The sequence below is a fragment of the Alligator mississippiensis genome, chromosome 1 (genome assembly GCF_030867095.1).
Source record: "Alligator mississippiensis isolate rAllMis1 chromosome 1, rAllMis1, whole genome shotgun sequence".
Lineage (NCBI taxonomy): Eukaryota > Metazoa > Chordata > Crocodylia > Alligatoridae > Alligator > Alligator mississippiensis.
Window position 1 is genome coordinate 73,405,968 of NC_081824.1, and position 24,595 is coordinate 73,430,562.

The window sequence follows — 24,595 nt, forward strand, 5'->3', positions numbered from 1 at the left end:
GTGCACACCACATATACGTGCACATACACGTGTGCGCACTTCACCAGAATTCAACCAACCTGCTTGAAGTTTCATGTGTGATCTTATGCCAGCGTGGAATTATTCTGGGAAGGCTAAGGTACGTAAAACTGTGTGTTCTGGAGATACGAGGATTTTTAAATGAAACAAAGAAAAATGATCTCACCTCCTGAACATTTTCCTAGGCCTTTTGGTTCTTTGTAATTCAAAATGGCTTGGCACAGAAACTCCAAATTTTTTGTTTAGCAATGGCAAAAACTGGTAGCTATGACCAATTTTTTTTAAGGAAGAGGAAACTAGTTATTAAAAGTGGTTTCTACATGCATTATGCACTCTAAAGATTTAACTCCTCATGATCTTGATGACACTGCCACAAAGAGGTAATGGTGGGAAAACTACCATAAAGCAAGCAGATAGAAGTGTGTGTGTGTGTGTGTGTGTGTGTGTGTGTGTGTGTGTGTGTGTGTGTGTGTGTGTGTGTGTGTGTGTGTTGGGGAGTGAGAAGAATGTGCATGGAAGATCTGGATTTGTTTTGGAAGGGGACAAGAGACACACACAAAGTTTGGGCACAAGAAATGACCCAGAGACTGCTTCCCCTATCCCAAAGTTCCATACTGTATCCCCTCCACCACCTCGTGCTCCTTATAATAGGAAAAATGGGACAGATGGAGTTATAAATGAGTGATGCAGCTTGGAGAAAAGAAAGAGGAAAAAGCCACATAGGAAGAAGCAGTCTCCACCTCTTTGCAAGTTCTAGGGAGCCAGCAACCTCCACAGAGAGTCCTTGCTCAGAGATTTGTATGTTTTTAAAAGTCTAAGGACTTTCTTGGAGAGGATGCTAAAGTTAAGACTGCCAATATTTAAGACGTCCCCACACACGCTTTTTTTTTTTTTAAAGTTAAAAATCACACACACACACACACACCTAGGAAACAGTTTAGGAATGCACACTGAAAGTCACCTATAAAGTAATTCTGTTTTACATCTCCATCCCAAAAGTAGAAAAAGTGCGAGACTATTCATTAGGCCTCTGAGAAGTGGCTAGTATTCGCTCTGGATTCAGTGATTTGAATCACTGTCCCGAATTGATTCAGCCAAATCCGATTCAGAGCTTCAGCCACCACTGAATCAGCCAAATCTCCAAATCAGACAGGCCCCATCCCCTGCCTGCTCTCCCCGGGAGGGGAGGGGGGGGGGGTGATCCTTGCTGCCCTCTAGTGCCCTGCACTGTGTGGGGGGTTTTGCCACAAGCAACCCAACCCCCGTCCACTCTCCCAGCCCCACCACTGGCTTCCCTGCCTGCCCACAGCATGCCAGCTCTTCCCCCCCCCCCCCCCAAAAAAAAAGGCAGGGGGAGATCCCCCCAGAGATCCTGATGGCCTCTGCAGCAGCCAGTGAGTGCAAGGCTGGGGGTTTTTTTGTTTGTTTGTTCGGTTGTTTTTTTTCGTAAAGAAGTGGGGCCGGGCAGGGCAGTCATTAATGGGACTGGGGCTAGTGGCAGAGCCCCCTACGCAGTGGGGAGCCCTGGGGATGCCCCCCCCCACACACACACACACACACACCTGGCAGCAGCCAGTGAGTGGGTTTTTTTTGGTTTTTTGTTTTTTAAAGAGCCGGCAGGGACTGCCCAAATTCATAGATTCATAGATGTTAGGGTCGGAAAGGACCTCAGTAGATCATCGAGTCCGACCCCCTGCATAAGCAGGAAAGAGTGCTGGGTCTAGATGACCCCAGCTAGATACTCATCTAACCTCCTCTTGAAGACCCCCAGGGTAGGGGAGAGCACCACCTCCCTTGGGAGCCCGTTCCAGACCTTGGCCACTCGAACTGCGAAGAAGTTCTTCCTAATGTCCAATCTAAATCTGCTCTCTGCTAGCTTGTGGCCATTATTTCTTGTAACCCCCGGGGGCGCCTTGGTGAATAAAACCTCACCAATTCCCTTCTGTGCCCCCGTGATGAACTTATAGGCAGCCACAAGGTCGCCTCTCAACCTTCTCTTGCGGAGGCTGAAAAGGTCCAGTTTCTCTAGTCTCTCCTCATAGGGCTTGGTCTACAGGCCCTTGACCATACGAGATGCCCTTCTCTGGACCCTCTCCAGGTTATCCGCATCCTTCTTGAAGTGCGGCACCCAGAATTGCACGCAGTACTCCAACTGCGGTCTGACCAGCGCCCTATAGAGGGGAAGTATCACCTCCCTGGACCTATTCGTCATGCATCTGCTGATGCACGATAAAGTGCCATTGGCTTTTCTGATGGCTTCGTCACACTGCCGGCTCATGTTCATCTTGGAGTCCACTAGGACTCCAAGATCCCTTTCCACCTCTGTGCCACCCAGCAGGTCATTCCCTAGGCTGTAGGTGTGCTGGACATTTTTCCTCCCTAGGTGCAGCACTTTGCATTTCTCCTTGTTGAACTGCATCCTGTTGTTTTCTGCCCACTTGTCCAACCTATCCAGGTCTGCCTGCAGCTGTTCCCTGCCCTCCGGTGTGTCCACTTCTCCCCATAGCTTTGTGTCATCTGCAAACTTGGACAGAGTACATTTGACTCCCTCGTCCAAGTCACTGATGAAGACATTAAAGAGTATCGGTCCAAGGACCGAGCCCTGCGGGACCCCACTGCCCACACCCTTCCAGGTCGAGACCGACCCATCCACCACGACTCTTTGGGTGCGGCCCTCTAGCCAATTCGCCACCCACCGGACTGTGCAGTCATCCACATCACAGCCTCTTAGCTTATTCACCAGTATGGGGTGGGATACCGTATCGAAGGCCTTCCTGAAGTCTAAGTATACGACATCCACCCCTCCTCCTGTGTCCAGGCGTTTCGTAACCTGGTCATAGAAAGAGACTAGATTGGTCAGGCACGATCTGCCCGCCACAAACCCGTGCTGGTTTCCCCTCAGCATAATTTGCCCTGCCGGGCTCTCACAAATGTGAGCCTTGATAATTTTTTCAAAGACTTTACCAAGGATGCTATGAAATCAGAAAGCTATAAATCAATTCGGACCTTTTTAATGGTCTTGTGATCAGAGCTGGATTTGGAGATTCGGCTGCAGAATTGGGCCGAATCTCCTCTAAATCGAATCAGTACCTGAAGCTTCGCACAGCCCTACTATTCATATTCTGTCTTTAAATAACTTGTAGCTTGATCCACAATCAAGTAAAAATATCAAAGGTCTGCTTAAGCCTATCAGGCTAGTCCACTTCAAAACATGCTATTTTCTAGAGGCAATAGCACACAAGGGTGCTGTGTGGCTAGCATCACATTGGCTGGCATGGACTCCCACACCCACATGACCATATATTCTTTTACAGCTGGCTTGACCAAGGCCATCCTTTGTTACATGTCCAGAGCTGACCTTAATAGCATTAGTGTTGACAAAAGCTAAGAATTTATGCATCTGGATTACAGTACTCTTTCAGAAAAACTAAATGTATACTGAAGCTGCATTTAAATACAGCTTCAGTACCCTCCTCTGTACTTTATTATTACTACAAGGCCCTCTTGCCTGTTTTTTAATTAATGTCCTTTTATGTCACTGAAGTTTGCTTTCTTCATTTTTTCTTGAGAAGGGGCCATATCCTAGGAAATTCTGCAAACATAGGGAACTTCAAATGCTGTGTTGTGATATGGCAAGCTACATTACTACAAACCTATATGGGCTGGGCTGAGACTAGTATGTTGCAAAACGGGTCAGAGCAGATTCAAATTTAAATTTCAAAATCATTTTCACAGTCACTCTTATGCAAAATAAAAGCCACATACAACAGAAATTGACACAACATAGTTATCCATAAATTCCATATTCCTATCAAAACCCTGTTTACAGAAAACCTTCGCTAGAATGTCTCTGCAAGCAGGGTATAACAGGACCACAAGAGGTAGTGCAGAAAAGGGTTAAATTAAAAGTAATGTGGGTGGACCCTAGTCATTCACTTTGCCCTTCCACTTTACTTATCAATGTAACCTTTATTTTGAATTTCCTGTCTAATATTTCAGGGGTAGGCATTTCTTGCCCTAGTTTGAGAAACACAGGGCGCATCTACACGTCCCTACAGTGCTTTTATTAATGCACTGTCATTTAGTACTTTGGCAAGTACTAAATGACAGCACAGTAACAGCTTGTACTGTGCTGTGCACACTGCGCATGGATATTTTTAGCTGCTACATAACCGTAGCAATGTGCTATGAGGGAGCACGTTGCTACGACAACATAGCTGCGGCATCACAGTTTATGACCGCTGATGCTACTTCATTGTAGTACGTTGTTACGGCAACATAGCTTCACGTGTAGATGTGCCCACGGTGTTATTACAATTTCAGCTCCAGATTAGTGAAAGGTTTTTTGCTTAATGGTAGATCGTAGTCTAGATTGATAGATTTTGTATTTTTAATGGTGGAGGAAAAATATGTTATTGGAAGTTGTTCAAAACACAATACAAAACTATCAATAATAAATATATATTATATATGGACATGGTATAGATCCTATATAGTGTACACAGTTTTATATAAAATGTGTGCACAGTTGTGCATATCTGATCTATATTCATATATCCATATACACACACAATTTCTTTTTTATGGCTGACAGTGACTTTATTGAATTATTCTGCACCGGGCATTGTAAGCTTTAGTAACAGATCTTACTTGGTCCTATACATTACCAACGTGGTTAAACTAGCGGTGCTACTATACCTGGAAATAAAATATCATCTCTATTATATGTTCAGATTTTTTTTTCCTGTAAGGTAAGGAACAGTACTAATTTTTTCCTTGAGTTTTCCAGATCACCAAAATAACAAGCAAGACTGTTACCTTGTTTTGGTATCCCAGGTATATCTTCAAATGTAAGTGTCCTCAGTGATGGTCTCCAGAATGCATATGACTCAACTAAAGCTTCCAGTCCCATTCTAATCAAAACAAGAAAACCAATGGTGAAGAATCATCTGTATTTTGCTTCTAACTATCTGATAAATTCTCTCAGACACACACACATGCAGTCACAAAAAGCAACTTTTCAAGATGCCCGTGCCTCTCCATCTCAGCCCCCATCCATGGACTAGCTATGATCAGGAATGAACTTGCTGGTGGTCTGGAGAGACACCTGGAGTACAGGCTCTCCTCCTCATTTGCAGCTGCCAAGTCAGTTTTTTTAGAAGCTAGAATGGCATTAAATACTTTTAAAATATGGCTCTTTCAGATAAACATCTTCTCTAAGTGACAGAGGGATGAACTGCCATGTCTGACTAGAAGGAAAGTGATCCACAGAACAAATTTCTAATAAGACTGGATTCGCAAACACTATTTTTGGCTCCAAAAACTGTCCTTACACAAGGAGTGATGCATGGATGCACTGCTGAGTTGAATGTGCACAGGCAATATTAGATAAGTGTTTTTAGCAATTAACTTTCTTAGTTTTCTCTAAGCTTTTTGTTTCCTTAAAGCTTTTGTAATGAGAAAATAGAAATAAATGACCATCCAGCCATCTTACTAGATCTGCTAAGTAGGATAATTCCTCCCCTTTTTTAAATGATAAATGTTCCTTATTTTTTCTGCCATGAACTTATAAACAAAAGTATTAAGTCAGAGCATTGATATAATTTGCCACTACTTTTTGTTACAGCACCCATAAGGTCTGTTAAGCATCAACATCAAGTGCATACCAAATATGAGTACTTGCCTATGAGCAGCACAGTTAGTAAAATAGAAATATGCAACTGCTCTGATTTAAGGCTACCAACATTTTCTTCCTATATTACTTTTTTCACACTGCAATTCCAGCAGGATCACAGCAGATATGTTGCAGGAAACAGTTATAAAGTATTTATTAGCTGAACCTGGACTAAAAAATAGCCTTCATTTTCTGCAGTAATGGTGACTTTTCATTTCTAGTTAAAGTAGAGATAAAAGTCACCTCCTGGAGGAGTGCAGCCAAGGCGATAATTTATACAAGATGCCTTCGAACAATTTCCACATTTTATCACCACCCTAATTTATGCTATCAAATGGCTAAGTTTATTTAACAAAACAGTTATGTTTTTCCTGAAGTATTTAAAGAGAAGAAATTTTGGTCCTTTCCTGAATAAAAGTTTTTATAGGGTCAAACTTAAAGCCTAACTGAAGAATGAAGCTATTCTCAGCACATAAATTCTGTTTCACTTTGCAAGCGTACAGAGTGCTTTTACAGGGTGAAGCTACCGAGCTCTATAAACCAGGACTATAAATGACCTGAAAGGAAATATTTTTAATTAAACAGAATTACTTTACCTAGCTAGAGAGAGGAAAATTATTACAATGCAATGTACAATTAATGCTGTGCTTATTTGGCCTAAAAGTTTAAAACAATGATAACACAGTATTTTAAGCTTTTGTTATGGATTAATACACCTTGGTAGCAGACATACTACATAAAGTGCTATAAATAATGGAACCTTTCAAACTAGTCTGGAATGATTTAAAACATTGTGGGAAGATCTGGTGGACAAAGGATTAAAATTGAGCCATATCCCCAAAATGTATTTGATTAGTTCCTTGGTGCATAAGCAGCACAACACTGTTGCTCTCAGGAGAAGAGAGGCAGGCCACTGTACATTTTGCAATAGACAATGCTCTAGCACAGCAGTTCTCAGCTTTCTTAGACTCAAGCTGCCCTTTGTTATACTTGAGGCACCCCTCAAAGTGACAGCTCATAGTCCTCACTTATTTTGTGACACGAAAATACTTGAGCCACTCTTCTGTTCCAAAGGACTCTGAAAGACCACAACAGGGCAGAATGTTTTCAACACTGTGAATTCCTATTTGAAATCTCTGGGTTTATTTCATAGACAGAGACAGACATTTTCATAGATTTCATATACATTTCGGCTGGAAGGGACCCCGGAGGATCAGAGTCCAGCCCCCTGCCCCAGGGGCAGGAAGTCAGGAACCATGAATCAGGGTTGCACACCTAAGATTGTGTGGCACTCTGCAGTACCCTTGAAAGGATCTCAAGGTATCCCAGGCTGCTGTGGCATCCTAGTTGAGAACTGCCCCTAAAACAGCTATCCCATTAACTTTTGAAATGAAGGAGCTTAGGCTTTTATTTAAGGCTAATACAAAATAAATATATACAGGGAACCTCTTTACTAGAATGATCCTCACATCTTGCTCTATTAAGTTATCACAGTCTCCTTGTTAAAAAAAAAATCTCTCAATGTCCCTGACAAAGGTGGGGGGGGGAAAGTGTGGCTCTAAAGACTCAATCCTGCAACTGGACCTTTGCAGTTGGACTCCAGCATCCAGTGACAAACCCAGTAATGTCAATGATTGTTGGTACCTTCATGCAAATGGAGAGGTGCCTCATTTCACCCAAGGTTGAGTTTTGCCAATTGTTTCTAATTAGGAAGATGTTAGCTGGTGGATTTCTGGAAATCTTTACAGCCATTTCCCACTTTCTATAAAAGTTAGTCTCCTCTTCTTCTCTTAACATCATGCATTAAAAAATATGGTAGTTTGTTCTCTATAACTAAATCTCAGATCTTCTATAATCTAATTAGAAGAAACAAAAAGGATCTCTAATACTTTACCCTTCCACTAGAATAAAAGCCTAATGAACTGGTTGACAAAAAGGCATGCTTTGCAGTGCACACTTCTACTAACATCTAGTTTACTTCACTAGAATGAAGGCCATATACATACACACACTCCTGCCCACTGCCCCCCACCCCCCAAAACACACCAGCCGTAGAAAACCAAATACTGAGTGAGCACACAAACAGTTGTTTAATGCTTTCTTTTTTCAGTTCAAAGCATTTAATATGTAGGATTCTAGGTCCACTAAGGTTCAAGAGTATAAATGTATCATAATAAATAATGAACATTTGAGCATGCTTCATGTACATTATGGCTGCTTACAGACGTTAAAACAAAACAAATAAACAAAAAATCAAAATGGCACCTTACATTAAACCCAACACACTCTTGCGACAAGCCCAGCATATACCCAGAAGAGGCATCACATTAGTTGGACCCAGCTCGCCCAATATCTGTATAGACAGAGCACTTTAGTGAGGCTTTTTTGGTGCTTTTATTTAATAGTTGATTAAAATCAATTGAAGCACCTGATCTATGCAGATGCAGTGAAGTGGGGTTGAACTAATGCGCTGCTGCTTCTAGTGAAACATTTTTTGTTTTTGGGGGGGGGGGATTTAATGTTTGTAAGCAGCCTTAGGCTACGTGTAGACGAAACCAGGGGCATGTGTGCATGACACTTTAAAAGTGGGCTAAATGCTTTTGCAACACTTTAACTGTGTTGGTGTTTGCACGCCTCAGCAGCATATTGAGGATTAATTCGAGCTGCTGTAGGAAACTCGGCGATGTAATACATGTTAAATGACTTGGGGCACAGCAAACTAAAACTCCTCTGAGGAGTTTTAGTTTGCTGCCCCTGGAGCCACGGAGCGAAGCACCAGGCTCTGTGCACCTCAGGGGTTCTGCAGGAAGCCCATGTAGGCAGCCTGGCAGCAGCCGGGACAGGCAGACTCCACCCAGAAGAGGGGGGGGGAAAAAAAAAAAAAAAAGAATAACGGTGAGCCTGATTTTTATTTCTCCCCCTGGAGCCTGCCTGCCTACCTGAGCTGTGCAGGGGCCTGGTGCCTCCCTCCATGGCTGTAGTGCCCCCTGGGACCACCCAAGCCAGGTGCCTGCAGGCAGGTGCCACTGGGGGGGGACGGCACCACTGCCATGGAGGGAAGCACCAGCCCCGCCAGAGACTGCTCCGCTCACCGGCAGCTTGTCCTCCCTGCCCCACCACCAGAGAGGCAGGTAAGTCAGTGTGTGCATGACGCTGGGGTTTAATTGGCCCTAAATTGAAGCGGTGTTTTTAAAAAACCACAGCTTCAATTTAGGGCCCCCATTTCATCTACACACACTCTTAGTGTACATATTTTAGGTGTAATTTGACAATGCATTATCTCCTCTCTGAGCATGGCAACACTTAGATCTTACTAGAAATAGAAAAATCTCATGTGTTTAAGGATAGCACCCATTTTTCAGACCTTTTAACAAACTGATGTGAACAGTTTACACTTTCCAAAGCTTACCTGTTACGTCCAGAATCTCTAAATCCTTTGGCAAATGGATTCCTATCAATCTTCAATCGAGTGATCTGTAAATATGATTAGAGTGAGGGATGATGCGAGTTTTGTCAATTCAAAGTTATGTGCAAAGCACGTTTATCCACAAAATATGAGCTAACAGTGGAATATTCTATTTTAACTCATTTTAAGAAGTATAAAAAAATAAAGTGCATCTTTTTTCCTATTTACAGATTCAATGCAGTTTCTTTTGAAAAGTAATTAGGGCCCAATTTTGCAATTATTCTCCAAGTGAATCCTGAGGGAAGTCAAAAGGTGTTTAATTTACAAAAAGGCAGACTAGGATTCTTAAAATAGTCTGGGAAGTGCTACTCCTTTAGCTAAGATAGTCCGAGACACAGTTAAATAATATATAGGCCAACAAATAATATCAACATGAGAAAGATTATTTTTAGGCCTCAATGCTCACACATACATAAAATAAAAAGTAGCACAAAAATATAATTTTAAATTTCTTTAAATAAACAGAATAGGCATCAACTGGTTGTATGACTCTTCACTGAATGATTCAATATAAATATAAAGTAGATTATAAAGTAGAACACAGGTCAATAAACATGAATGTAAAATGTATAATACTTCCCAAAAATAATTACTCTAAATTATTTAAAATAAATAAGATAGCATTATACGAAATATGAATTAATCATGAATTAGACAAATCATTAGAACAGAAATCACAAGGTTAGAGCTGGCTATTCAGATGCACTCTGGTCATAGGACCACATGGCCACACGCAGCCTAATATGTCCTGCTGTAAAGGTTGGAGCTCAAAGGCTGGAACTCCATGCTCCTGTATCTTTACAGTTTCTAGTACTTAAATTAGCTTTTTTTTGAGCTTTCTTAAGCATCTCTACACCACCCTGAAGTGTGCAGTACAGACACGCCTGCAGAGTCAAGCAACTAGATAAGAGGCTATGGACAAATACCTTTTTTAAACCGCTTTAAACAATGAGAAATTGGAGCTTAGGTTTATGCATCAGCTGTTAAAATGCAACAGTTACATCTGCATGCTCCTGCACTGAGCAACTTTAACAGTGAATGAAAAAGGGTTAAAGTTCCAGTGGTCTTTTGCACTTGTATCCCTACATAAATCCCCAGATGTAACAGTAACATTTAACAGGAATAGAACTGTTATCTCTGTCCATATCCAGAGGGGTTTCTTGTTTTGCTTTTTTAAATTCCAAAGCAGGCTGAATTTGATTTTTTTTTTTTTTAAACACACACACACCAATTTTGCTCCCTCAAGTAAATAAAGATTCTGCTCCAGTTAATTTAACTTTGTCTGAAAGCCTCAGTTATTCTTTCATAAACTGCAGATAATACTTGACTAATATTGCAAAGCATTTTGAAATCAATGGGAGTTATGCCTTTGAAAATCCCACCAGAGTCATTTACCTGAACCTGTAGATACCAAGTTTTTAAACATCTGCCTCAGGTTTTATTAACATTTTAAACACTTTCTGCCTCTCTTCCTCATCTTCCTATGTCCTCTTTTTAGACTGTACATTCCTCAGAGCAGGAGCCATTTCCTACTCCATACAGCACCTAGTGCATAGAGACTGCAATCAGTTGTGACCACAAAAAAAGTTATTTATTTTTATTTTGTGTTGTAATAAAAGGTTTTCCCTTTTCTTGTCTTGCTTCTGTCTGGTATACTTTGAAGACCTAATAAATTATTAACCAGAAAGTCAAAATTACCTGTTGATTTTGGTATGCTGTTACAGTAGTGAAAACAGTTTCAGGAAAAGAGAATGCTTTGACTCCTTCTCCCGAAGGGATAGGCTTGACTGGTGACAGGTCATCTCCACAGTCTTTACGAATGACATGAACACGGGGCTGGTATTTGTGCATAGAATGAAGGATGATCTACAAAGAAAGGAAAAGAAAGAGGTAACATTTGTTAGAAAGGATACTGCAAAGCTTTTTTTCTTTATGAACTTTGCTGTTTCAGTATTAATAGAAGCTTGGAATAGATTTATGCAAGTGCTGACCATGACAGTTCCTGCAAATGAAATGTTTCTTTAACATATGGAAGATTTCATTACTGTAGCCTAATCACCCACATACTTACAGGACTGCCAACCCTAAACATTCAAAATTGTGTTAGTCACCCCCCCCTTAAAAAAAAAGAGAAAAAAACCCCCAGGATATTAGCTTTAAAATGTTGGATGAATTCCTGGGCCTACTGAAGTCAGTTTGAATTTTGAACTTTTAGCATGCACTTGGATATTTTCAAGCTTTTTTCTGTTACCGTAAGGTCTAAACATATTTTGCTTTTTTTGTTTTTGTTTTTAAATGAAAACCGAAATCTTCACTTAGGATTCCAGGTGCAGCAGCTTTAAGGAGAATATCAAATATCACAAATGCAAACACTAGCAAAACTATATTTATTGTATGTACAGACAAACAGAACAATTGCATACACATATATCCACACACAATACAGAGTGCCAATTTGGGGGCGACATTTTTTAGTAAAGATTTAGGCCTCATCTTACAAGTCTTAGGAATATCAAAACTGCTTACAGAGCATAAACTTAAGCATGCATACTTTTCACAGAATCAATATGATATCCCTGCATTTTGGAAGAAGTTGACAACAGAGTAGAGTTTTTTATTCCATTTAATTTCTATTAAGCACCCTATTAAAAGATTCCTCCCCCCCCCCCCCCCAATGAGATCCTTCGCTATTCTTTTTAAAAACCATGGCTACTGGCCTGTAGAAATGCTAATCACATTTCAGTAGAGCTTTTTAAATTTCTTCTTCCTTTAGCAAGCACAGACTACCTACAAAATCAGGCACTGCATTTTCAGCATTTATGCCTTTAAGCCCAAGTGCCAGATATCATGAAGTCTCATTTATCCTAACAATGCAGAGAACATTACTTTAGGTTGGATAAATTAAGGTTTGACTAAGAAAAGTATTTTGAATACATTCACTCTTGATGAGGGGACAATGATCCCCTTTTAGGCAGCCAATGTTTCTGGATAATTAAGGTTTTTATTATATTGCAGTTGAAACTTTGGGCGATGATACTATAAGGACTCCAAAAGCTCTTAGAACCCTATAGAGGTTTTAATAAGAGGTGATTTTCCAAACTTCTTCAATTTTACAGACAGGCCAGAAGGAGGCTGGCACCTTGTGTTCAAATCTCTCTTATAACAATAATTCTAGCGTTTTGCCTCAGAAAAGCACAGGGAAGCTGTTCTACTTCCATTCCTCAGACTAGTATGTTAAGGCTAGCTGAAGTTGCTCTATACTACACTGCAGTTTGCAGTGTAGACAAACCCTTAGTTTGTCTGGTGCTTAGGATCGGGAATCGCCTTTATGGCATGTTTGTGTAGCACCTAGCCCAGTGATTCCTGATCCATGACTGGGGTTTCTTGACACTACAGCAATATAAATAATCAATAATATACAAGGCACAGAACAATAATGAATTGGGCTCTGGAAGTGACACTTTCAATTTAAAAAGGATAAAAACTAGAACATTGTTTTATTGCTCTAAGTAACACCTGAGATAACTATAATAGTGGGAAAAAAAGGAACTGCAAGGGGGGGGTTCACTTTTATGTTACGTTTTTAATAGCACTTAATGAATTAAGTGCACGCTGTTCACCCTGTGGAACCAATCAGTCTCCACCATTTGTGTGGATCTTCATTAAAGACAGGAAATATGTAAACTTTCCTCCCCCTCCAACACAACTTGCCCCCTGAAACAAAACAAAACAAAAAACACCCACCAAACCCGAACCATCCAATAAGAATTACTTTTAACTTTTTCAGGTTGGCCACATTCCCTTAAACATTTATTATGCAGCTTTACCCAAAGACACATATGTCTTGTATAATTCCATTGTTATTTTAAGATAATCACACTCAAATTTAGGGAGAGAGAGATACTGCAGGATTTAAATTTTGTTTCAGTCAAATACTGGTTTGCTTCACTTATGGCCAGACCATAGCTCGTTCCACAGAGCATGAACATGTAGGATGCATACCACTGCTTTTTGCATATGGACCATTATTTTATCCCACTTCTGCAAGTGGTTGGTAAAGGGCAGAAGGGAGGAGGAGTCTGGAGTTTGCCCTCAGCTCTATCCCAACATACCTGATGGCACAGCTGCACCAGCACATTAAGGGATGTACACTGCAATGGATGTAACCTCTACCACTTACATACTAGTCAAAGCAGCAGGAAGGAAACTTGAGGAGTCAGACTGACTCCCAGGCTGTTCCATGGGCAGCAAAATACACTAGTCCTCACTCTGGGCTGGACTGCACACTGGAATTCTAGCTCGCAGAAAACAAGCCGACTTCTTGTTACTAATGAAATGACTAAATTTTAAACTTCCCAGTGTTAGAATTTTTACAGCACTATTCTTAATATGCATTTTATTCACATTTCATTTCTTCTCTTATTTTCAACCCTCATCCACTCTCAGGTCTTGGTCCACTCTAAACTTCTGCTAGCTTTCCTCTGTAAGCAAACATAATAAACAGAATGGTAGCCTGCAGTGGTATGTGGCATTCACCATACCATTAAGCCACAACTCTAGGGACTAACAATTCTTGCATGAATTTAACTTTCCTTTACAACTAGGTAAGTTTCTACTCCAACAGTATCAAGATATTGTTAATGCAAAAGATAACATAAAATAAATGCAAATAAAATAAAATAAAAATTCAGCAATGAATCAAATCTGCTGACAGAAGGGACAACAATAGCTCTAAAGAAGAAACACTGGCATCTACTGTGGAATAAATGGCCCTAAACACAGGAACCACGGGTATAGCTAGAGGCACACGCCACCCAAAAGGACTAGGTCTGGAAAAGAAGGACTATTGTAGCAAAGTGAAACAGTACACAGTAATGGTGAATGCACCCATGGCAACACAGAACCTTTTTTGCTAGGTACAGATATTCAGAAAGCCCGAGGCAGAATCAATCTAAGTTACGCTGTTTTCTGTAAGTGGGGTAATTTAGACTGGTAGCGTACAGAACACATTTGCCCTTTGGTGGGCACCGCGTTCCACCATTTTTAAACCAGCCTACGTGTGTCGAACTTCTGTTCTGTTACAGGTATAGAACAGTTTCTGCTCACATATACTAGTAAAAGTGTAATGTCTGTACCTGCCCTGTGTGACAAAAACTGTTTTTAATAAGTGTTTATAGAGTGCCTGCCACAATGGGGCCCCAGTCCTGATTGCTGCTTCAAGCATTACTGTAATACAAACAGCACTTCCAGCACAACAGGAATCCCATTTCCCTTACCCTACAGCAGCACACAAGAAGACCCAGCCACTTTTCTACTTGCTGCAAAGTTTCTGCTCTCCCTCACAGACTCTCAGTGCCAATCCTATGTACTCAAGCTTTGTGCACAGAGAGGAACAGTTGGAACTAACAAGTGTGAACTGCCTACTATAACCTTTATTTAAGCTTAAAGGTGCAAATTTAAATGCCAACATTTGCAGTTTTTCATTGCAAAAAGCACCGAGACAAAAATACACAGCTATTTCTAAAGTGACAAGCAGAGCAGAGCTTGGGGAAAGTAAGAGCCTGTCTGCCTCCACTATCTGATGCATACAGTTAAAAACAGCAGGGAAGGATAGGCTTAGTTGAATTACCATAGATAAGGCTCCATTTTTGCACTAGCAACTAAAATACATAAGTTTGTATCCAAGGTAATCAATTGAAAAATATGGGGAAATAGTCCAAAAGTGTTGAGACTCCACCCCCCCCAAAAAAAAAATTTTCAACCATCTCTAATCTAAAATACTGACCTGGCCTGGAAGCCATTATTCCAGAGCTTGAGGAGAAAACCAGCTAGCATAAGGGGAAGCACAGAAATGTGAAGAGCACACCGTATTTGTCCTTGTCAATTGCAAAAACAAGATTTCCTTTTCTTCATCATATTGAATCTGATTAATGCTATTTATTGCCATTGTACACTTGTTGGGGAAGGTGTGAATGAACTTACTGCACCGTGTAATTTAAGACACGCCACCTACTGATTGCTTTGAAAAGGTAATTATCTGTAAGCTCCAGGAAGCCCCTCAAGCACCAATCTGAAGACATGTACTTATAAGTTTCACTTGCTCTATTTGATCTACGTGCAAAATACATGTTGTCATTGTAGGGTGTTGTGCATCCAGAGCTATAAGAGGCTGGGGAGTGGTGGAGGGGAGGAAGGATGGAGCATCTCTATCTATTTATACAACACTATAAAGTACAAAGAGACACCTTCCACCCAAAATGCTAGTGAAAATAGCAATGATCCCGAAAGATTATAGCAAATATTTAAGTAGCTAAGGATTGGCCCTAAGCATTTGACCTCTACACAGCTGCGTTTCTTAAACAAAGACCTAATAGCTGGGACAGGGACTGTGATTTTCTACAATGCTGTACAATGGGTCTTGGACCTGGCCGACCATGAATTCCTACCATAATATAAATATTTAAAAACAATGCTAACTTATTCTTGGTACACATATGAAACCTCCATTCACATCATTGAGAGTTAAACAAGGAATCCTAACCTTGTTGTATACATAATATTTCATTATTTTTTTTCTAAATTAGCATTGTAAGATTTTACCTTTTATCACCATTATAATAATTTCCTAGATCTACTTATCAACATCAGCTGATGTGTTGCAACATCATTAAGTTTTCTGCCTGAATTATACACTGCTGTGAAGTGGGATTGTCACTTCTCACTGACAGTGTATGCAACAACGTGTCCCAACTGATCCAATTCCACAGATATTGGAGTCACCCTGCTGTAGGATCAAAATCCAGCCCCGCAACTCTAATAAAAAAGAATCTGCACCAGCTTTAGAAAGAATATAGGAATTCTGGAAAGATAAAAGGACTAAAAACCAATAGGGTACAAAGATGCAGAATCAGCTGCAACACGGAAAGTAAAAGTAAAGATCAGGAACTAAACTTTGGCTTGCCTTACATGTACCATCAGAGATGAGTGACAGCTGAGTTGCAAAGGCCAAGCAGAAGTTCCTTCAAGCCATTTTGCCCGAGTAGGATGAAAATCAATTCAACAAGAGGAAAATATATGCAAAATTAAGAATCAGAAAAGATACAGACCTTACATATAGGAATTTAAGTTCTGGGAATGGCATGGGCTTGACTGCTAGCTTTTCTTATGCTTCATCTTCCCCTTCTCCCTCTTGTCCAGATAAAAGTGGGTCCTTCCAACTTATTTGAAACAATTGTTTTTCATATGCATCCCAAAATATTTAATTGTTCCTTTTTTGTTATAGCTGGAGGCACTCAGAGGCTACATGGCCATTTCAATACGGCATTCCTCACTACCATAACTTTAAAAGAAACAAATTTACCCACTGGAAAGAGACACTTTTCTGCTTTATGCTTTTGCCTTTTCTGGTAATTATGAATGACATGTTTGCAATTTCCCAGATTTTAGAAATATGAATTTATTTTACAGTCATTCTTCTTTTGTCTTATTTCTTAAATACTTAAATTTCCATTTTTGGGAAGAGGGAGACGTTATAGCTCTGAATGAGTTCAATGTGTCCTGAATTGCTTACACTAGAATGTTATTTAACTAATAAATATTTCAGTTTGGAAGCTAAAGTATTCCAGTAATTTTGGATTTTGCTGCTCTATGAATAAACGTATGCTGCACACAAAAAAAAATCTAAATTCAAAATTTGGATCTGTACAGTAAATTAGTTAATTTTTCTCCCCACATCTTGGAGGTTTAATCCTAGGTCCCAGTCCTGCAACTGAGTACAGGCATAGCAGAGCAGCTCCACTGCTGCAAGGCACAGGGCAGGGCCAGCTGCCGTGGTGCCAGTTGCAGCAAGGCAGTCCAGCCACTGCTGTAGTGGTACCTATTTTTGGCCCCCCAGTAAATACACAAAAGCAGCAGCCAGGGTCGTCTCCCAGCCCCACCTCATGCAGCTGAGTGCACCCAAGTAGGCTGCCCTAGTTCAAATGAAGTTAACATAAGCAGCAATCTTCCTGCGTACCATTAGTTACAGAATCAGTCTTAAAGTACAAAGGACATTTCACTTTTTAAGTAAGTATTACACACACACACACACACACACACACAGAGTGAAATGTCCTTTGTACTTTAACACTCTCTAAATGAAACTCAGTGATACCAGAGGAACTACTTATGCCGAATAACATTTACTCATCCAAGCTAAGTATAGACAATAAAAAAGCGTGAGGCGAAATCAATTCAAGTTGCATGGTTTTTCTGTAAGCAGCAGTTTAGGTCACTAGTGAACAGAACAAACACTCGCTCCTTGGTGTGGTGGGAGAGGTCAAATCTTAGATCAGGCTCTGCCATTTTTAAACCAGTCTGTGTACACTGTATACCAGTAAAAAGTGTGATGTCTGTACCTAGCCCCAAAAACTACAGAATCAGACCCCATGGTAATAAGTGTACAGCAAAAGCTTTGTTATCTGGCACCCGTGGGGAATAGAGGGTGCTGGATAACCAAATATGCCGGTTACCTAAGAGACCTGAACAGGCATCTTTGCCTGTTCGGGCTGCCATCCCTCCTGCTGTATCAGTGTGCCGGGGGACAGGGAGGGGGGCCCTGCGCAGGCTGCTTTGCCCTGGGCTGTGGGGGCTCGGCAGTGCAAGCTGCTTTGCCCCAGGCCGTGGGGGCTCGACGAAACTGGAAGTGCCATGGTGGGCACTTCCGGTTTCGCTTTTGCTGCGTCGAGCAGAATGCCAGTTTGTAAGGTGCTCGGTAATGCGGCTTTTGCTGTAAAATAGTTTTTTAAAATCTAAATAGAATTGATGTTGATTTTTTTAAAATGAAAACCCAACTGATTTTAAGATGGAGCTTGATAAATTTATATAAAACACAATTATATGATATGGTTGCTTACTGTAGCAACAGACTGGACTCAAGGACCCAGAAGGTCACTTCCAGTTCTATGCTTTATACTCCTCTATCTCCAATGTAGCAGCATGCCAAGTCCTAAAACATTTGATGCTAATCTACTGTGAGGCTTCTTGCAGCTAAGAAGGGGAAAAAAATTGCACATATCAGTGACATAAGTAGAGAACAGGGAAAGAACCAGACTGACAAAATATATTATTGAACGCTGCAAAATTATAAATGTGTTGATAGCCATACATAGCATCTTTTCATGAAGTGCTGGGTATTTTTTTTTCACTCTTTTTAGTAATTGAGGAATTATCCTGTTTAATTTGGAGGGCTACTTAAGGGTCAGTATAATCAACATCCTGTCTCAAATTTGTTTCTCTGTTCTTAGAAGTCCAGCCACTCTGAGATCAGTGTTCCTTTTGAGAGAAAGCCAACACTTCCCATTTATTACTGGATCTGTCAAAAAATAAAGACTTCATCCTGTCTAAAAACAATTCTTGTTTTTTAATTATTTGCTAAGGTGTCAAGTACAACTATGTTAGAGTTTGTTGGAAAGATACTAGCTTACATCTGTCATGTTTCAACAGTTTTGAAGAGAAAAGGAAATATTAACATAACACATTTTGTTACATTAGATAATGTCATAACTAAACAATTTAGAGCTTGCAAACAAAGCACTCATACTGCATAAGTCTCTGCCAGTTTTTTTCAGGAGTAATGAGCCTCAGCTGTGAAAGGGTCTTGCTTCATAAGGTATGTAATAAATCATTATCAGAGTGAACCCAGCTCCTATGTTGTTCCTTTTTGAGTGCAATTATTAACACCTCATGGGATTTCACACAAATGTGTAGGTTAAAGAGATGTATTTTATTCACATTAAATTATTACATGCTATTAATGTTTCTTCTAGCCACTTGTAACTCCATTTTTTATCAGAAAGCATACTTAAACTTACAAGTTATGGGTAGAGAAAAAAAATAGAGCAAGTCTGTACTTTTAGATTAAACTGTTGCATGGCTAAACAACTAGTTACTAGAGGTGTTATGCTTTGAGGGACAATTAAAGTAGCCTCCACTTCTAAAGTTAGTGATTAGCAATGTAAAGAGCAAGCCAGTTTTTCCTCTAGGCTGAAAAACTTTCATGGCAGTTTTAGAAGGCCAGGCTCATTTTTATCAACATGAAGATAAAAGCCACAAAGCTCCTAGTGATGACTGATGTACTAGATTCTAGTACCATAAGAGATACGATACTTACATGTCCCTGATCGTCCAGTTCGTTGTTTGTAAGTTTCAATTTGTCAAAGCTGATCACTTGCCTCATCCAAGTTTCCCCTGAGGCAGGAGAATCAGGGTGAATATAAACACGAGGTGGTACTGGCGAGTCAGCATTACCAGCCACCATCCATTTAGAGCTATGGTAAACATACCTATAAAGAGAAGCCCAACATCCATCAGAATGAAATCAGAAACAATGCATCAGGTGAAGAATTTTTAAAAGTTTTAGAGAGTACCCACCAATCTACAATATGTTAAAGGACCATAATTAAAATTCAAAACAGCCCAGAGAGAAGTGAGCAGTTTGCCAACAAAAAGGTCAGAACAAAAAGAATGGAGAGAAAAACCCAAATCTGAAAGAACAGAGAGCACTGAAATATGATCTATTAAAAAATCCCAAACAAACAGCTGAAAATTTTGACTTTGATTTGAGATATAAAAGGCAAACAATCCACATTAAAATGGACAGCACTTTTGGAAACTTTCTGCCCACAACAGTGCTATCAATATTACACTTAGACATTCACTAACAAATATAATTTGTTTTGTTGCTACACATGCAATGTTTATTTCACTTCCACTTCGAAAGTATATTTTAAATGAAAAAATAAATTTAACATACATATATGTAACTGAGTTTTAAATATTAGTAAAAGTATCTGCAAAACATAGGGCCAAAGCCTACTCTCGCTCTAACTATCTTTTGAGCCAATTAGAATCTTTCTACAAAACAAGGTGGAGTTTGAACAGGCCCTCATTCATACTGGTGCTACTCATACTGGTGCCCAATAACTGCACTGAAGAGCACCAGTGTAACAGAACAGAATCTGGCCCTTCCTTTATAAAATTGACGAAAGTCTTTACACGCCTGGCTTGACATATTGTTTTTAAACATGGAACAGTCTAGAAGTGAAACTGTTCCAGATGCAATATGTTGCAAAAATACTGAAATTAAGTCCAATTTCTGCGAGAACCACACTGATCTTTTTGGCAGTACAGCAGGAAAAAAAACAAACAAACAAACACACACACACACACACAAACACATTTCTTGAATGTTTCATGTTAAAAACCAAAATTAACAAAGTAAGTTTGAAGTAAAAGCAATGCATCCTTCAATAAAAATCTGATTTTGAATAAAGCCATGCTACAGACTAATTATTTAAAAAAAATTGCTGAAGTAGGTCTAACATAGGTATGTCTGCCACAAATAAGAAAATGTTTATAATAGTTCTGGTTAATTTTAAGAAAAATATGAAAGATTGGCACAAAGCATGGCAGTGTGTACAGTTTAGTTGTACATGAAAAACGCAACAGTATCAATCTTGGAAACAAAATAATTAATTACATGTATGTATTAATACAAGTCATACTAAACCATCAGATATGAGATCTACACTTTCTTGTTTATTTGATCCTTGGTGGACTATTCTTTAACTAAATCATACCGCTACTTCTTTCATTATTATTGTTTTAGATTTGTGAATGACATACTATTTAAATTGTTTTAAACCAAACCCTCGCCTTTAGCTATTCCTCAAAGATTCAATTCTGCTGAAAATCTAATTTTACACACAAATTTTCCTGATTTGGCATCATTTCAGTTAAAGTTTTGCTATTTTCTTCAATATAAACAGGATTGGGCCCAACAAACGATTGTTTTAATCTTCTAAATATGAAGATCTGCAGGGCATGTCATTTGGAAAGTAAGATTCACAATAAATGGACTAAAATAATAGTCAACATAAAAGAATGTATGCGATACATAATTAATTTGTTTACAGAAGAGTGAAATGAAGTAAAAGTGACATCAACATTAACCAGTAAGATAAACATAACAGTTTTTCATTACAGAAACTTATGCCTGTCCACTGTGAAAATACTGAATTTCATTCAATGTTCCTAAAATTGAGTTTGTCATTTTAGAAGACTTTATTCAGCTGTGCAGATAGCAAGGACTATACTGAATGTGTAAAAATGAAAATAAGACTCTTATTTAAACCATTAACATTTGATGTAAATTTTCTCATTGTATGTCAGAATTTTTGTTGGAGTTCTTATATTTCTCACTATTTATACCAGTTGAAGAAATTATGTCCCTTAGAAATTTCTGTGTAGATTTCTCTCAGGATCAGTGAACTGACTGTCTTAATGTGAACCTAAATCAACACAAACATTTTCCATTTTAACTGAATTGCACTGATCCAGGGTGGGGAGGAGGAGGGGGAACCCCCTTCCAAACATAAACACTTTTCTTTTTCCTCTGCTGCAGAACTGTCAACCCCCACAAATAAGTAATACACGCTTTTGGTATCTATATTGTCAACCTAATACAATTCTCTTTCAAACCTAAAATATTCTCTATAAGAACTAAAATTGCCATAAAAAAATATTTAAAAATTATTTTGCACTCTGCCTTGAAAAGGGAAGGAAATTACTATTAGTAACCTTAGGAAGGAAAGAAAACTTGAGTGCATATGGATTAATTTTGATATTTTTCAATTTTCCTAGTTTAGCAGTTAAATATCTTGATTTCCAATGATCTGTTTTAACAAAGGGTTAAAAAGAAAGATCAACATGGCAGTTTTTAAGAGTCCAAATCCTGGTCTGACTGAACCACTTGGCCAAACGCCTCTTCATTTCAACAGGGAAACAGGTTCCAGAATCATTTCTGAAACTGTTAACAGTAATTATTGCGAACAACAATGCAAACTTTTACTTGAGTAAGTAGTCCCAAAAATCCCCTTGGCTAAACAAGGACTGCACTAAGCATTTACAAAAATACATTTTTACCTCTAAGTGTTAAAAGAACAATTAAAATAATTGGACAATAATTATTCTTTAAAGTGTAAACTTAGACAAAAATGCCATTCATTCATTAAAAATCAAAAACCACTAAAATAGTTATCCATTATCCTACTGAGCTCATGTTGCAATGAACATCATGTGCATCTTTTCACAACAGAAGGAAGAAGTTTTATATGCTTTACATTTTAATGTAGGTATCACTAGAAAATATAAATGTTCCTATATAGTAATTGCTTCCTATGAATTAATAAGTGGCACAATGTGGACTTGTTTAGCAATTAACTAGGACCCCTACATGTTAACAATATCTCTCTGACTGAACTAGAAGTACAGTGGACGAAAGCAAAAGGCTGAATGTTTCCCTATAGTACATATGCAATGCAAGGCAAACAGAAATTTCATAAAAAAGTAGGGGTGGGGAAAGGGGGCATCATAAAGTTGGCACAGTGCACTTATTTTCCATGCACGAAGATACAACAGGAAAAAAAAAAAAAAAAAAAAGAGAGAAAAGTAAATTTGGATGAGACTTAAAAATTTTCATTTGTTAATTTATATACCATTACTATGTTCTTGCAGCAGCCAAGATCTAGATCGCTTGTATCACAAGCTTTAGGTGTTACAGTTACTTTACCTGTATCTTTTATTATCCACTGGCACAATGTCCATGGCAATATAATATTGCTGATGTGGGTCTAAGCCCGAGATCTTCACTCGCATTGCGGGAAACATCCGCCTGAACATAGAAAGAGAGGGATCTTTTTTAATATGAAACAGACTTGGGAAAATTTGTGCAGCAAAAGTAACGAGTTTGTGGGATTCACCAGCCCCCTCTTCATATAGAAAAGTCTATAGAGTCTTTTTATTATTGGTCAAAGCTATGAAATACTCCATTCGATGTCAAAACAGGTTTACAAAGTGCGTTTTAGCTGAACAATGCTTTATATGTTGTGTGGTTTGCTTTGGGAGTACAACTATTACCTCATCATTTTGACTTTATTGTTAAATAGTAAATCATTTTTGTTTTGAGAGTTTATTTTAGCTGAAAGCCTGTTTGAGATATTAATTAGAAGTGCATTTCATGAGATCTATAAATAAGAGCAATCACCTAGGAAGACTTCTCGTTACAAAAATCTAAATTGTCAGTAAAGTTTTAAATAAAAGTGTCAAATGATGCCCAATTCATATATCAGATTACAATACTAAATATGCAGTGATACAATTATAGAACTACAAGGATGCAGTTATAAAAACCAATGTGCCATGCTATAACCAAACAATATGTTCTTTATTGAGATAGAACTTCCTGTCTGCAACATACTAAAAGGTGAAGCGCGAGACATGGTCTATGGCTGAAAGGTATAGTAAAACTTCATTATTGAAAGCAGAAACAAAAGTACAATGTACAATTATAAATAACTTCATAACTCAAATTATTGCACTGCCAAAATGAAACAATTAAACTCGATGCAGATTTAAAATAAAAAATGTGTTTGTTTTTATTTACTATGTTTGATACTAGTTTTTTTTATCTAGGTTTGTTCAAAATGCCAAAAATAAGAAACTTGATAATAATTAGATTAATTATAATAATTCACTGACTGAAAAAAAACCCCAAAAAACAACCCATCCTTTCATTTATTTATCTGATAAGTCTAAATACTGTTTCACGTCATAAAAACAAGTTACAAGTTAATTGTGGAAAGAAATAAAAAGTTCTCTATTCTTGCTAAAGCAGCTGACTGGGGCTAACTAGTTTTTACTGTTCTTTCAGTGCACCTGTAATATAAAAAACAAAACTTGACACAACCCTCTCAAGACAAATGTTGCTTTGTGCCGCTTAAGACTGTATTTCAATCATTAAGAAAAGTCCTCTGAAAACACAGAAGGTAGCATATGGATTTAATAAAATATGTTTTTGTAATTTCTAATAAGTTCAGATACTTTTATACTAGCCAGGTTTTTACCATGTGTATCCATTGGAAAGGGAGGAGGTGGGGTGGGGTGGGGGGGCAGAAAGTTTCTGGAGCAGAGCAGCATTCATAGACTTCTCCCTAATGAACAGGAAACCTAGGAGCCACATGCTCCTGTGCCCATCTCGGAGTGTATTCAACTCTACCTGGCCCATAAATCAATGGGCTTTGTCCACTTTGATGTGTGCGCGCCCGCGGGCCCAGTGTATCGTGATTAGAAATGATCTGTGCGGTCTGTGAAGAGACTGAGCAGATATTTTTGCTCTCTATGAAAAGAAGGAAACCATTATATTTAAAAAAGAAAGGGCGGGGGGGGGGGAGGGGGGACGTGAGGGGCTTCGGCAGCACTCCGGCTTGGCATTGAATTAGGAGGACTGAGCAGAGCGGTGTGCTGGAGCCACCTGAAAGAGGGCAAGGCGGGGAGGAGAGGAGAGGGCGCGACCGGGGGCTCCTCGCGGAGTGAACGAGGCTGCTCGGAAATGGGGAGAG

General features: G+C 39.2%; 1 protein-coding gene across 2 annotated transcripts in view; it reads right to left on the bottom strand.

Annotated features, from left to right (window-relative positions):
• The window catches only part of TBX18 (T-box transcription factor 18), a 31,553-nt gene that overhangs the window by 6,152 nt on the left and 806 nt on the right, over positions 1–24,595 (bottom strand). For both annotated transcript variants that reach the window (XM_059731662.1, XM_059731668.1), the window contains 5 exons: positions 22,768–22,869; positions 19,309–19,480; positions 10,857–11,024; positions 9,102–9,166; positions 4,837–4,931 (listed from right to left, as the gene is read on the bottom strand). In XM_059731662.1, the coding sequence (XP_059587645.1) occupies positions 4,837–4,931; positions 9,102–9,166; positions 10,857–11,024; positions 19,309–19,480; positions 22,768–22,869 (602 nt within the window). The remainder of the gene's footprint in view (positions 1–4,836; positions 4,932–9,101; positions 9,167–10,856; positions 11,025–19,308; positions 19,481–22,767; positions 22,870–24,595) is intronic.